The sequence below is a fragment of the Diceros bicornis genome, chromosome 12 (genome assembly GCF_020826845.1).
Source record: "Diceros bicornis minor isolate mBicDic1 chromosome 12, mDicBic1.mat.cur, whole genome shotgun sequence".
NCBI lineage: Eukaryota > Metazoa > Chordata > Mammalia > Perissodactyla > Rhinocerotidae > Diceros > Diceros bicornis.
Window position 1 is genome coordinate 50,522,474 of NC_080751.1, and position 13,287 is coordinate 50,535,760.

Sequence of the window (13,287 nt, forward strand, 5' to 3'; positions counted from 1 at the left end):
TGTGTTGGGCCAGCCCCCGTGGCTTAGCGGTTAAGTGCGCGCGCTCCGCTGCTGGCGGCCCGGGTTTGGATCCCAGGCGCGCACCGACGCACCGCTCCTCCGGCCATGCTGAGGCCGCGTCCCACATACAGCAACTAGAAGGATGTGCAGCTATGACATACAATTATCTACTGGGGCTTTGGGGGGAAAATAAATAAATAAATAATAAAATAAAATAAAATAATGTGTGTGTATGTATGTATGTAACTCAAACAACTTTGGGCATAGTCTAATTCAGTCTTCTCCCCTGGAGCAGAGAATAAAATGGATTCTGATTTTCACTCTTGCAGAGGCTGGTTCTCAAAGCAGGAAGGACAAGAAAGACAAGTTCCAGGGAGACTGACCACTGGAAAGCTGCTCTACAGTCCTTGACACAGTGAATAAGGAAGACAAGGCAGAGCTAAGACAGCACCAATCTACCTTCTACTCTTCCGGCTGCCAAGGGCAATTCTAGCAGAAAGGCAGTTCACTTCTAGTCTAAATTCTTTGTTCTATGAGCAGCAACTGAGAGGTGAAAAGTGCAAAACACTTCATCCCACCCAGTCGGTCACTCCCAGTTAGACTTCTTCTGTGTGGTGGTGCCTAGTCCTATTCACTCTCTCACTGAGCCAATTGTTCACTAATTGCTTTTTACATTTATGTGTGTGACAACACCATGCTCTGGCTTAGTTTTTCAAAGGGTACTTGCCAACGTAAATACTCCAGGTCCAAGATAAAACTGAATAATTAAAAACAGGCCTAGTTATCCAATTTGCTGATCATCTCCTATTTACACTCCCAAGATATAGAGTATTTTCAGGTATTTTGCTTATTTTTCTCATTCAGGTGAGCACAACAGGTTTTAATTTATAAGTCGAATATGTACTTTTTAAGAGATTAACGATAATCCTGATGGGAGGCAGGTGTGGGGAAAGGAGTGAGGGTTTTAGAGGAAAGGAAGGTCTGAGCTTGGATTCCAAATTCTGCCACTTACTAAGGCTACTCAGTAAAGTGGTAAAAACAATTCATATTTTGTAGGTTGTTACGAAAGTTATATGACAATGACAAAATAATGATATAAAGAATGTACTACATAAGAAGCACTCAAATATTGCATTACAGAATAATAGCATGCTCACAGAGACTTTAACATCTACTGAGCAAGAATAAAAATTCTTGAAGGCTCCTATTTCTATTCCTAAAGCTAAAAGGTTAAAATGGGAGGGGGGAGATCTCATAATTTGTTTTTGGACAGAAAATATACAGCAGGAGTTGGAGAGGTATTTTCCCAACATGTAAAGTCCATAAGGAGTATTTACTCAGAGATTTGCTTCAATGCAATAACTACTCATAGTGAATAGCTACTAGTCATTCATTTAGCAAATATTCTTGAGTACTTACTATGTGCCAGGCCTGTGCTAGGTGTTGGGGAGACAGCTGTAAATAACATAGACATAAATCTTATTCTTAAACAGCTTACAGTTTAGTAGGTGAGATAAGCCAGCAAATGGAATATTAGAGTAGTGTTGGGTGCCACTGGAGCACCCAACACAGGAGAACATCATAAAATCAGGGAAGGAGGTATCAGGGAGAGTCACTGTAGAAAGTAATCATCAAGGAGAAATCTGAAGAACAAGCAGGAGTTAGCTGAAGGAAGACAAGTTCTAAACAGACAATAGCATGAACAAAGGTCCTGAGGTGAAACAATGCTGCAAATCAAGAAATTACATGTAGTTTAATCCTGCTGGAACTTTGGACACAACCTGAAGGAGTGAGCACAAAGGGGGATGACGCCAAGATAAAAGCGTAGGGGGACTAGGCAGTTAGCAACGCAAGCAGGAGTCAGATCATGAAGTGGTCTATAAACCATCCATGCTACAGAGCTCTGACTGAATCCTGGAGACAAAGTGAAGTCACTAAAGAGCGGGAATGACATGATCAGATTTGTCTTTAGAAAGATCACGCTGGCTGTAGTGTGGGAAAAGAACATGTGAGAAATCTTTCAAATCATATAAAGAAACTATCTTAGAAGAAAAAAAACCAAACCAAACACTAAAAGAATCCCAGCTATTTTAGAAATAAAACATTTCCTGGCAACTTAAAGGAAAACTTTTTAAAAACCAATGACTGCAATGATCTGCAAACGTAGCATAATAAAAGATAAGGCTACATAATCTCAGGTAAACCTTGTTTCCTAGAAACAAGAGAAAACAAAAGAGGTCCCAAGCCTTATCTCTCCATTCCCTTCACCCCCACCCGCTACAGTGGCTTATGCCAGCTCAGTCTTTGTCTTTCATTTAGAGACTAAATTTGCCCAACAAAATAAGAATTTTGTTATAAGAATAGGCTTGGGGAAACTGCTATAAGTGTTCTGTTATAAGAATAAGCTTGCGGAAACTGCTATAATGTGCCAGATAGCTTTAAAAAATTAAATGCTAAGAGATGAGAACCAGTTCTGACCCCAAGGTCAAGCAAAATTAATTTTACCTGTTTTGCCAATGGTCATTAAATAATGAGAATTTGTATAGGTAGTTTCTAAATTAGAAAGTCTGACGCTCTACAATAGCAGAGTGCAAACATGAGCACCAGAACACAATAATTAGAATTAGATACTTTTCAGAATTTGCCTTTTAAAAATAAATTATGCCATTAGGCACTAAATGCAAGGATTAAAATTTGACAAACCTCTAGTTAAATCAAAATGTGGTGACAACTACTGGCACATGACCAAATACTAAAAGAATCTCAGCTGTGTTAGAAATAAAACACTTGCTTCCAACTTGAAGTAAAACCTTTTAGGGTCTATGATTAAACTCATCTGCAAATATAGCATAAGAAAAACAGGTAAGGAAAGTCTTTTATGTGGCAAATAAAATGTTAAAATCAACCTTTAAAATCAAGATTTTGAGGGACGTTTGGCTGCAACTCCCGACTAAAAATTAAAATACATACATTTTCTAGGGTAATTAGAAATATGGGAATTTATCATTATTGTAACTGTGGGCCCTCCAGGACCAGTTCAACTGACCCCATCTCTTATCAACAGAGTGATTAAGAACTGCCTTTCAGAAAATCTGCAAAGTCACATGGCCAGGGCGTGCACAAAAGAAGAAATCATGACCTGAAAGGACCACAGCCCAAGATCCTTCTTCCCATGGAACCCAAGGGCTAGGACATGACCAAACTTGAAAGCTGGACTCTTATTAGAAGTGAGGGGTCCCTCATTCAGGAAGATCTGGTGTTCAAATTCGTTCCCCACCTCATCGAAAATGTTTAGAACCCTATCATAAAAGTTTAGAACCTTGTCATAAACGTTTAAAACCTTACCATAAATGCTTGAAGCTCACCAATCAAAACCTGTCCTGCCAGCATTTCTGCATGCCAGCCTGTTCTCCCTAACCTTTTAAATTTCACCCCAAATCGTGAATTGGGGAGACAGATCTGAGGGCACACGTTCCCTGTTCTCCCTGCAGATCGATCTCGCAGAATAAAGTTGATCTTTTTCCCCAAAGACTGATGTCGTAATTAATTGGTTTGTTTATGCGCAATGGGCAGAGAACTCCAATTTTGTGCAGTAACATTATTATAAGACATACCTTACAAGGTCATGTGCAAATTTATAATGTGAAAAATAATAATGCCACAATGACTTTGCGGGACATACTCAAATCTACTCTCTGGAAAGAGGTGGATTCATTGTATTTTTTCTTCTGCAATCAGAGAAAGTCTACTTTCCATACTTTCTAAAAATTAAATAAATTTATTATTTCAAAACGTGCTTTGGGTATTTGTGATTCACTTAATCATTACAAAAATCACCATTTCAAAAACTACCATAATTTATATACAGTTATTTATTTATTTACTGACCAACATAAAAGATTAGCAAAGTGAAGAATGATGCAGTGATGCAACTACATCAGACTGGGAGTCAAGATACTCATTCATCCATTCATTCCTTTGTTAATCATCCATTCATTCCTTTGTTAAACAAACACCTGAGCATACTTTAGTGCCAGACAATGGGCACTAAGAATAAGTCCCTGAAGGTACTTAAGACTATATTTCATCAAATTTGAGATGCGACCAATCATAAGACTAACTCAACTAATAAAGAAAAAATGCTTTCAATTAAATTATGACCTAACGCCTTGAACGAATCACGTCAGCCTCTCATTGCTTTGATATTTTTTAAGTCTACTCAGAAAAAATTGGCAATTTCTCCTGCTTTCAATACATTGTTTGACATTTTAAGTGGCAACCTTTTTTTACACATCTCAATACGAAACACTGTTTCATCTGCTTCAGAGTATTTTCCTTTCTTGCCTCCTATAAAGCACTTAGTTGTTGCTTTTAAAGAAAAGTAAATGGAATTGTGATGATGTCTCCAACAGCAAGTGTTTACTTCACTCATACCAAGTCTACATCTCTCTACTTTGTTCCTGTCCTTTTCTGCATGTTCACCAACTTTTTGTTTCAATGCCAAAACATAACGGAATCTTTTTGAAGATATTTTAAACGGCAATTAAATCCAACATATGTAGTGCTGACACGGTGTACATAACTCAATTGAAACGATGACACTAAATATAGCTACAACTAAGCTTGCACAAGCACGGGAAATGACAACCTGGCCAGAGGGCCACTTGACTGACAGCAATTGGAAGACGCCATCGAGTGCTGGATACGTTCCAAATTCAGAGATGTTAAAATGTAAAAAAAAAAATGCTTTAGAATTGCAGCAGTAATAGCAGCAAACACTCATGCAGCACTATGAGGAAAGCATCATTCTATGTACTTTACATACATTATTGTCACGCAAACCTGTAAGGTAGGTAGACTATGTGCCTCTAGATGAGGAAACTGAGCATGGGAGGTGAGGGTATCGAGTAACTTGCCCAATATCACAAAGCTAGCATGCAGCAAGACTAGCATTTGAATCCAGGCAGCTTGGGTCTAGAGGCTATGCTTTTAACCACTAAGCCATGCGCCGCTCAAACTAATAATCAATAACTAGCTTTATGACCTGAGGCAAATCATTACAGACTCCTTTCCTTATTTGGAAAAGGAGGAAACTGGAACAGATGATTATGGAGCTCTTTCCCAGGATGACATACTACAATTCTATAATCTTCTACAGTAAAATTTTATTTCCATGCTGGTTTCTCCATAAGCCAATACAATTCAAAGACCTTCACTGCCATTAGTGATTAGAGAAAGGACTGTAGCTTTTACTATTAGCCTAAAATAGACATACTTGGGAAGGTATTTAAGACACAAACACACATGTTCTTGTTCCACTATTTCTCTTTTTCAGGGTGATGGCAAAAGGTTGACTGTGGATATAAATGATCCAATTGATGGGTTTTACTCTGCTTGTATACTATGATAGAAATTTAGTCATTTACAATTTTAATCCAAAATTAACATATGACTTCAATGTGTCAGTTTTAAAAGCTACTCACAATGCAGAGCCCCTTATTCTTTTTAAAATTCTGTTCGTTTATGAGGGGAAAAAACAATAGATTAACAACAGATGCAAATATTGCAACATTTTCCCTCTTGACCCAATTTAAGGGCGGAATTAAATGTGCATTACACACTTGACAAGTCTGCCCCAAGGGGGGTCGTCACACCCTTTGGATTTTCTTCTACAGGCGGAGCCAGCTGCTCTCTCTCCTAGGTAACCTCCCTTTAGGCCCACAGTCTCGGATCATCAGGCAACCCAGCAATGCTTAAAATAATTCCGTATATTTCACGTTGAAGTTGTCCTACAGGACAAGAGTCAGTAAAAGAAAGAGATCAAAATGCAGTGTATTTAAAGCTTTCATTATTCATTCTTAAACATCAAATATCATACCAATTTTGGCCTGCTTTTCTCTTTTATATATACATACACATGGATACACACAAAATAATCTGTCCCAACAGAAATCAGAGAAAACATTAAAAAGATTTCCGGGGAAAAAAGGAATATAAGTGAACTGTTGGCAAAAGTGGGCTTAAAAAAACAAAACAAGTGAGAAGACGCTCAAAGATGGAAGGCTCTCACCAGTACATAGAATTTTACTATTACATACCTTCCCATGCTGCCCGGCTCTTTCATAACAAATGACAACATCTTCCCACATTTCTAGCTTCTCAAATATCTGAAGGGCTGAACTGGTACATCCCAACTCAAAGAGTAAACTTGCAAGTTGGCGCTAGAAAAATCAAGTTAAAATAATGAACATTTCCTTATTGAAAGACAGATTCCTGTTTCACAGCAGATATATCCAATCTGCCGTTTTAAGTGTCTGCTTATTGTAATAAATACATAATTTCTACAATCTAACCTCTACTAATTAGGAATTTGCAATGATTCAATACTTACTTTTCCTTTAGCAAGCTTCTTTACGGGGGTGAGGAATTAAAAAACGTCATAGAAACTGTTCAAAATACTCAATATATCAATTTTTTCTAAGAATTCAAAAGAACTTAAAAAGCAAAATCAATATTTATTTCTTACCTAGAGATTCTATATACGACAATCTCTGATTTGTAAAGCTGAGATCCAATAAATCAATTTTTAAAACTCTAGTTGGTATGGATATCATCAAAAAGACAAGACATAACAAGTGTTGGCAAGGAGGTAGAGAAAAGGGAACCCTTGTGTACTGGTGGTGGAAATGTAAATTGGTGCAGCCATTATGGAGATTCCTAAAAACATTAAAAATAGAACTACCATATGAACCAGCAATTCTACTTCTGGGTACCTATCCAAAGTAAACGAAATGACTATCTCAAAGAGATATCTGCATCCTCATGTTCATTGCAGCAGTATTGATGATAGCCAAGACCTGGAAGCAATCTAAGTGTCCATCTACGGATGAACAGATAAAGAAAATGTGGTATATACATATACACAATAGAATACTATTCAGCCATTAAAAAAAGAGGGAAATCCTGCCATTTGTGAGAACAGGGATGGACCTTCAGGGCACTACGCTAAGTGAAATAAGTCAGACAGAGAAATACAAATACTGTACAATCTCATTTATATGTGGATTCTAAAAAAAATTGAGCTCATAGAAACAGAGAAGAAATTGGTAGTTGCCAGAGGCAGGGGATGGGAGAAATGAGTGAAGGTGGTCAAAAGGTACAAATAAGTTGTAGGGATCTAATCTACAGCATAGTGACTATAGTTAACAATACCATATTGTATATTTGAAAGTTGCTATGATAGTAGATCATAAAAGTTCACATCTCAAGAAAAAGAAATTTGTAACTATGTGAGGTGATAGATGTGAACTAATTATTGTGGCAATCATTTCACAATATATACATATATCAAATCATTATTTGTACACCTTAAACCATGCAATGTTATATGTCAATTATATCTCAAACTAGAAAAAAAATAAAAGGAAATTGAACTCAAATAATTAATTAAAACTGTAAGCAGTCAATATAAATGACATAAAATCTATGTATTAGTACTCGTGTACTTTATTCATGAGGGCATCTCTGGCTCTTTCTCACTCAAGTCTACTTAGATTTATTTTAAGCAAATTCGAAAAAACTTAGCTCCCTAATCTCCCAGTACTTGGCAAATAAAAAAAGACAAATTGTGGTAAGATCAGTGAAGGTTAAACATATTCAAAATTAAATATATTATGATCTATAAGTGGTCCATCCTGTAGGAATGGAAAAAATATTAGAAAGATTAAAAAAGTAGGTGAATACCTTGAATAAGATAAGAAACCATACTAGTGAGAACTGTGCTGTTTTCTCTTAAATACACTTTTACCACTTTTTCAAAAATTCAATATATATTTAAGAGTTAAGAAGCTAATGGATACGGAAATCCAGGAATGACAAAATTAGAAAGTAAAATGCAATATACCTGAAAATTATAAGCTAATATATTATCAAAATAAATAAGGGAGATGGTCCAATATTTCATATCCCACGAAATACAGGAGAATTTGGCTATTTTAGAATATATATTGGAAAATTTCAAAAACTGAACATAGCATGTGGGAGCTGGAATGAATCTTAGGCTCATGCAGTAAGTAGTTTAATCTTTTCATTTAACAGATGAAGAAAGTTATGGCATCCAAGCTGATACGGCTAGTTATTGGCAGAGTAAAAGACTAATTCTCTTTTTACAATAAACTTTGCTGTTATTTCTTGATCTTTAAAAATAATAAAGATATGGTTACTCTCTAAAATGCAAGAAAAAAATGATTTAATTTCTTAATGAAAGAGAATGCTTATCTAACTGCCTAAAGATCCTGAAATCCAGATTCCTAAGCAGATAAAATAAGCATTTAGCCTAAATTCTATTTGAACAGTATTTAATTGTCCTAATGCTTCTGTTCAGAAACAGATTAAGAGCTACACCCTCAACAGACATATGTTTTGTCATAATAATAGCTCAAGAGTCTGAGATGCTTATCCACCACAAACCACATAGTACAAAGCACTTAACAAATTTCACAGATCAGGGTCAAAAACATGCCAAAAAATTCCAGTTGTTAACACTTCTTGATGAAGAAGCTACTCCTTTTGAGATGATATAACAAAGCTTTTTATTTGCCTATGTTTTATTGAGACTCCTTCAACGGATAAAGTGAATTCCGACGTGTAATAAACCCCCTAGTTTACCCAGTACTTAAGAATATAACCTACTCTAAAAAATCTTTAATGAGGATTCTGAGTCATTGAATGGTGGGTTGGGATTTATAACTCTAATTCACTATGTACGTGCATAATCCACAAGAGAAAGAGGGCAGGAAGCTAGTTAAAATGACAATAGTTACTAAATCATCTAGAAATTTCTGGCTGGCACCATTTGACTTTGCTTAACCTCTCTGTGTCACAGCTTCTCCATCTGTAAAATGGGGATATTTCACAAAATTGTTGGATTAAAATAAGATAACATGCATGAAATGCAGAACAAAATCCATGCTTTATACAAGTGTGCAGTAAAAGTTGGTTATTAGCTGGTATAATTACAACCCAATGAAGAGATAAGGAAAGAGGTAAACTAGATTAAAGTCGGGAAATTAGAGATTTAGTTTATGAACAGCTATGTGATCAACACTGGAAAAGTGCAGTTAATTGCACTGGGCCTCAATTTTCTTCTCTGTAAAATTAAGAAATTGGACTAGGTATCTAAGTTGCCTTCAGTGCTAAAAATTAGACAAAATAGGGGAACCACACCTATAACACACAAGAACCATGGTGGGGGGGCTAGGATCTCCACCCCAACATGGGGCTTTTGGAGCTGCACTAGGTATGTTCATAGCCTCAGAAAGAGGAGGGTAGTTAACAGTTTCTCACAGTATAGAGTATCAAATAATTGTTTTCATTTACTATCTGTAAACAACTTGGTTAAAAGGTTCATTCTTTGGCAGAAAGTTCTTAAAGGGCCTTTAAATATAAAAAGTTATTTTGAAAATGAAAGCTTTTGTGGTGCTCCTATTAATTTCAAGGTTTCCATTTAATCTAGTTTTAAATTCCTTCAAAAATGTTTTGCAAGTCTAATATCACTTTAATCAAAATAGCAATTTGAAGTAACTGTTAATCCCCAGCTAGATACTTTTATTCTTTTCACTGAAATATTTGAAAACACAAACATAAATTAAAAATCATTCTTTTCTAATGCATTTATCTTTCAAATGCAAAGTAATTTCCATAGGCAATGACAAACAACAACAAAAATACCTGAATGGCCCAGTGAGGTGGTACTTGACAGCAATAGAAAATCTTCAGACGTTCCAGTACAGACGTGGTTTTATCTTCAAATTGATCTGCAAGAGCCTTAAGAGCATATATCATAATCAGAATCTATATGTGTAATAACTTTTTTTTTTTTTTTTTTTTGGTGAGAGAGATTAGCCCTGAGTTAATATCTATTGCCAATCCTCCTGTTTGCTGAGGAAGATTGGCCCTGGGCTAACATCCATGCCCATCTTCCTCTACTCTATATGGGACACTGACACAGCATGGCTTAACAAGCGGTAAGTTGGTCCGTGCCCAGGATCCAAACCTGTGAACCCCGGGCCACCAAAGCAGAGCGCACAAACTTAACCACTACGCCACCAGGCCGGCCCCTGTAATAACTTTTTAATGTAAACAAGATTCTTATTGTAAAAGTTATACAAATGTACATATAAACAATAAAGAACACAAGTCACTTTGATAAGGTGACAAAATTGTGAATTTTTCCTCTAATTTCTTTATGTTGAAAAAACTTTAATCAACCTTTTTTGTATAACACAGTACTTAAATTTTCTTTTTCTATTATTTTTGCCAGTTGACTAGTTTTCAGTTAACTAGTTTTCACAGGCCTGTCTTGTGAGGATTAGATGGTAACAATACGTGAATGTTAATTTTCGGATGTGAACGCACATATCGTGGTTACATAGGAGAATACCCTTGGATTTGAGGATGCTGAAGCACCATACTGGCAACTTACTTTCCAATACTTCAGTACTGTACTTGCAACTTTTCTGTAAGTTTGAAATTGCTTAAAGTTGTTACAAAATTAATTTTTAAAATTGAAAATTTCAAAGAAAGTAAGAGGTAACAAGTCCAAACTTTCTCGGAAGAAAGAAAAGAACAAGAATCTAACATATCCCAGTAAAAGCCCAAGGCAAGGAGACCAGTTTCTGAGCAGGGAAACTGCTCCTCAAGTGGGGGTTCTCTATATTATACTAGGTGGGAGATAAATTTGTAGCCTAAGAATACCCTGTACAATGAGAAAACACTCATTACATCACTAAACAATCCAAGAAGTTATTCAATCAAGTCACTCAGAACAAACTGAGACATAACCAGACTCCTAAACCATCTCGGTCAAAATATTTTTAAAGCTTTCTGGCCTTACTTCAGAGAAACTTAACAGCAAAGATGTTGCATGTTTCTGCCCAAAGCTAGTTAGTTAAGAGAGAGAAGAAAAGAAAAACTTCTGGCTGAATACATATGGTTACAATATATAAATAAAAGGTTCAGTGAATTACTTCATCAGCAGGGGAACAAATTTTTCTTTTTATCAATTTTTTTTCCCTTCTTTGGAAAGAAAAAAATAACTAATTCTTATTTAATAATAATAAAAAAGCCAAAAACACCACCACAACACTTACTTTTATGAAGTCCTAATTATATGCAAAACATTTTATTTTCAAACAAAACTCGTTGTTTGCTGTAGTTACTGCATCTAGCTAAAAGATATTAAGCGCTCAGTAAATAATTCTCAATTTATTCATAAATAGATTTATGGGCCGGCCCAGTGGCATAGTTGTTAAGTTCACACGCTCCACTTCGGCAGTCCAAGGTTTGCTGGTTCGGACCCCAGGCGCGGACCTACGCACTGCTCATTAAGCCATGCTCTGGTGGCATCCTGTATACGAAATAGAGGAAGATGGGCACAGACGTTAGCTCAGGGCTAATCTTCCTCAGCAAAAAGAGGAAGATTGGCAACAGATGTTAGCTTAGGGCCAATCTTCTTCAGAAAAAAATAAAATAAAATTTAAAAAATAAACAGATTTATTATATATTTCAGATACTCTTAGATGATCTCAGAGTATCTAAGCATCTCTAATACTCTCAGATACTCTCCAAAATGGCAAAGACCTCAGGAGAGAGCAGAGAACCAACACTTATTTGAGCTGGATACCATGAATAAGCCCCTGTACAAGTACAGCCACACTTCATAAGAACTTGATTAGGCCATGTGTATGATAAACACTAAAAACAGAATTTTAACCTATTTTCACTCCTGCACAGAATATACTTCTTCTTACTTTAAGCATGACAACCACCTAAATAAGACTTATCTACCAATAAAACTAAGAACATTAAATTAACAAACAAAGGAAAGCGGTGATGGTGTACTGTTATTTGCCTATTTCCTCTACTGGATTCAAAGTACTCTTTTTTATTTGCTAATTCATTACAAATACAGGGACATATTTACAGTACATCTCTAGATTTTTCAGAGCAGGATTATTTCTAGCAACTCATTCTAAAATAATTCCATTACATTCAAACAACCGGAGTCCTTGACAGGCATATTAAAAATTCCATTATATACAAATAAACCAGAGTCCTTTACAGAAAAAAACAGTGCTAGTAAATGAAGCGACCTGGATTCTGGTTTATCTCCAACAAGCAAGTTGTTTAACCACAATGGCAACTCACTTGTGAAACGATTTTCTAAATGATCTTTGCACTTCCAACATTCTCTGAGTATATGGCTTTATCAACAGTATTTTGTTTTATTTTAAGCATTTGAGAATGTTTGTTGATTAGTTTTAGGCACCATTAGCTGAACACAAGTATTATGCACATTCATTAGGGGCAAACCAAGTACCCAAATAGTCTGGAAGACAATGGTAGGACGTTAAGTGCTAGGAGAATGTGACTGAATGAAGATGAAGCCTCAATTACTACTGTGTATATTTATGTGGGTGAACATGGACATAAACAATGTGTTCAGTGAGAAATTGGCACTTTTCAAGCTTTTATATACTCCCAGAAGTTTAGGTAAATGGCCTTTAAAGCAGTGTCCTCCTACCTTTCACTTGCCATTTTCTCTTTCCAGTTTCTATTTCACACTTGAAAGTCATGGGCACTTGGTCATAAGTTAAAACCGGTATGAGGAGGTAGTCTTTAAGGAAATGTCAAAATGGAGAAAGGGAAAGACAAGCAAATATACCTTAAATCAATCATTAAGAACTGAAAGTAAAACAGAGTGTACTTTATGGGCCAGCCTGGTGGCTTACTGGATGAGTTCACATGAACCGCTTTGGTGGCCTGGGTTTCCCGGGTTTGGATCCTGGGTATGGACCTACACAGTGCTCATCTAGCCATGCTGTGGCAGCGTCCCACATACAAAACAGAGGAAGACTGCCACAGATTTAGCTGAGTGTCCATCTTCCTCACCAAAAAAAAAAAAAAAGAACTGAAAGCAAAACAGAGTGTACTTTAGGAAGGTGACAGAAGAGATGTGGATAAATGGGAATTACAATGAGTAGAGAGTGAGGAATAGTCTAGGGCTTGGTCCAGAGGTGGGAGGAGAGCCAAGTCACAGAAAATCCAGGCATAACTGCTGCGACACACTACAGATGACTTCATGATGTATAGAATATTGTGATATGACATTGTTTTCAAGTTTTAAGACTCCCTTGTGATGTTATTTTCTCCCCAAACTCTACCTCAAAGCATTTATACATTGAGTGTCCTTAAGAAAATGTACTTGTATGCATGGATTCCCTAATC

The 13,287-nt window shown here is 36.3% G+C and overlaps 1 protein-coding gene across 5 annotated transcripts in view; it reads right to left on the minus strand.

Moving 5' to 3' along the window:
• Positions 1–13,287, minus strand: part of TTC27 (tetratricopeptide repeat domain 27) — a 171,396-nt gene that overhangs the window by 68,118 nt on the left and 89,991 nt on the right. For all 5 annotated transcript variants that reach the window (XM_058551476.1, XM_058551480.1, XM_058551478.1 and 2 more), the window contains exons 11-12: positions 9,730–9,825; positions 6,099–6,221 (exon numbers count right to left, since the gene is read on the minus strand). In XM_058551476.1, the coding sequence (XP_058407459.1) occupies positions 6,099–6,221; positions 9,730–9,825 (219 nt within the window). The remainder of the gene's footprint in view (positions 1–6,098; positions 6,222–9,729; positions 9,826–13,287) is intronic.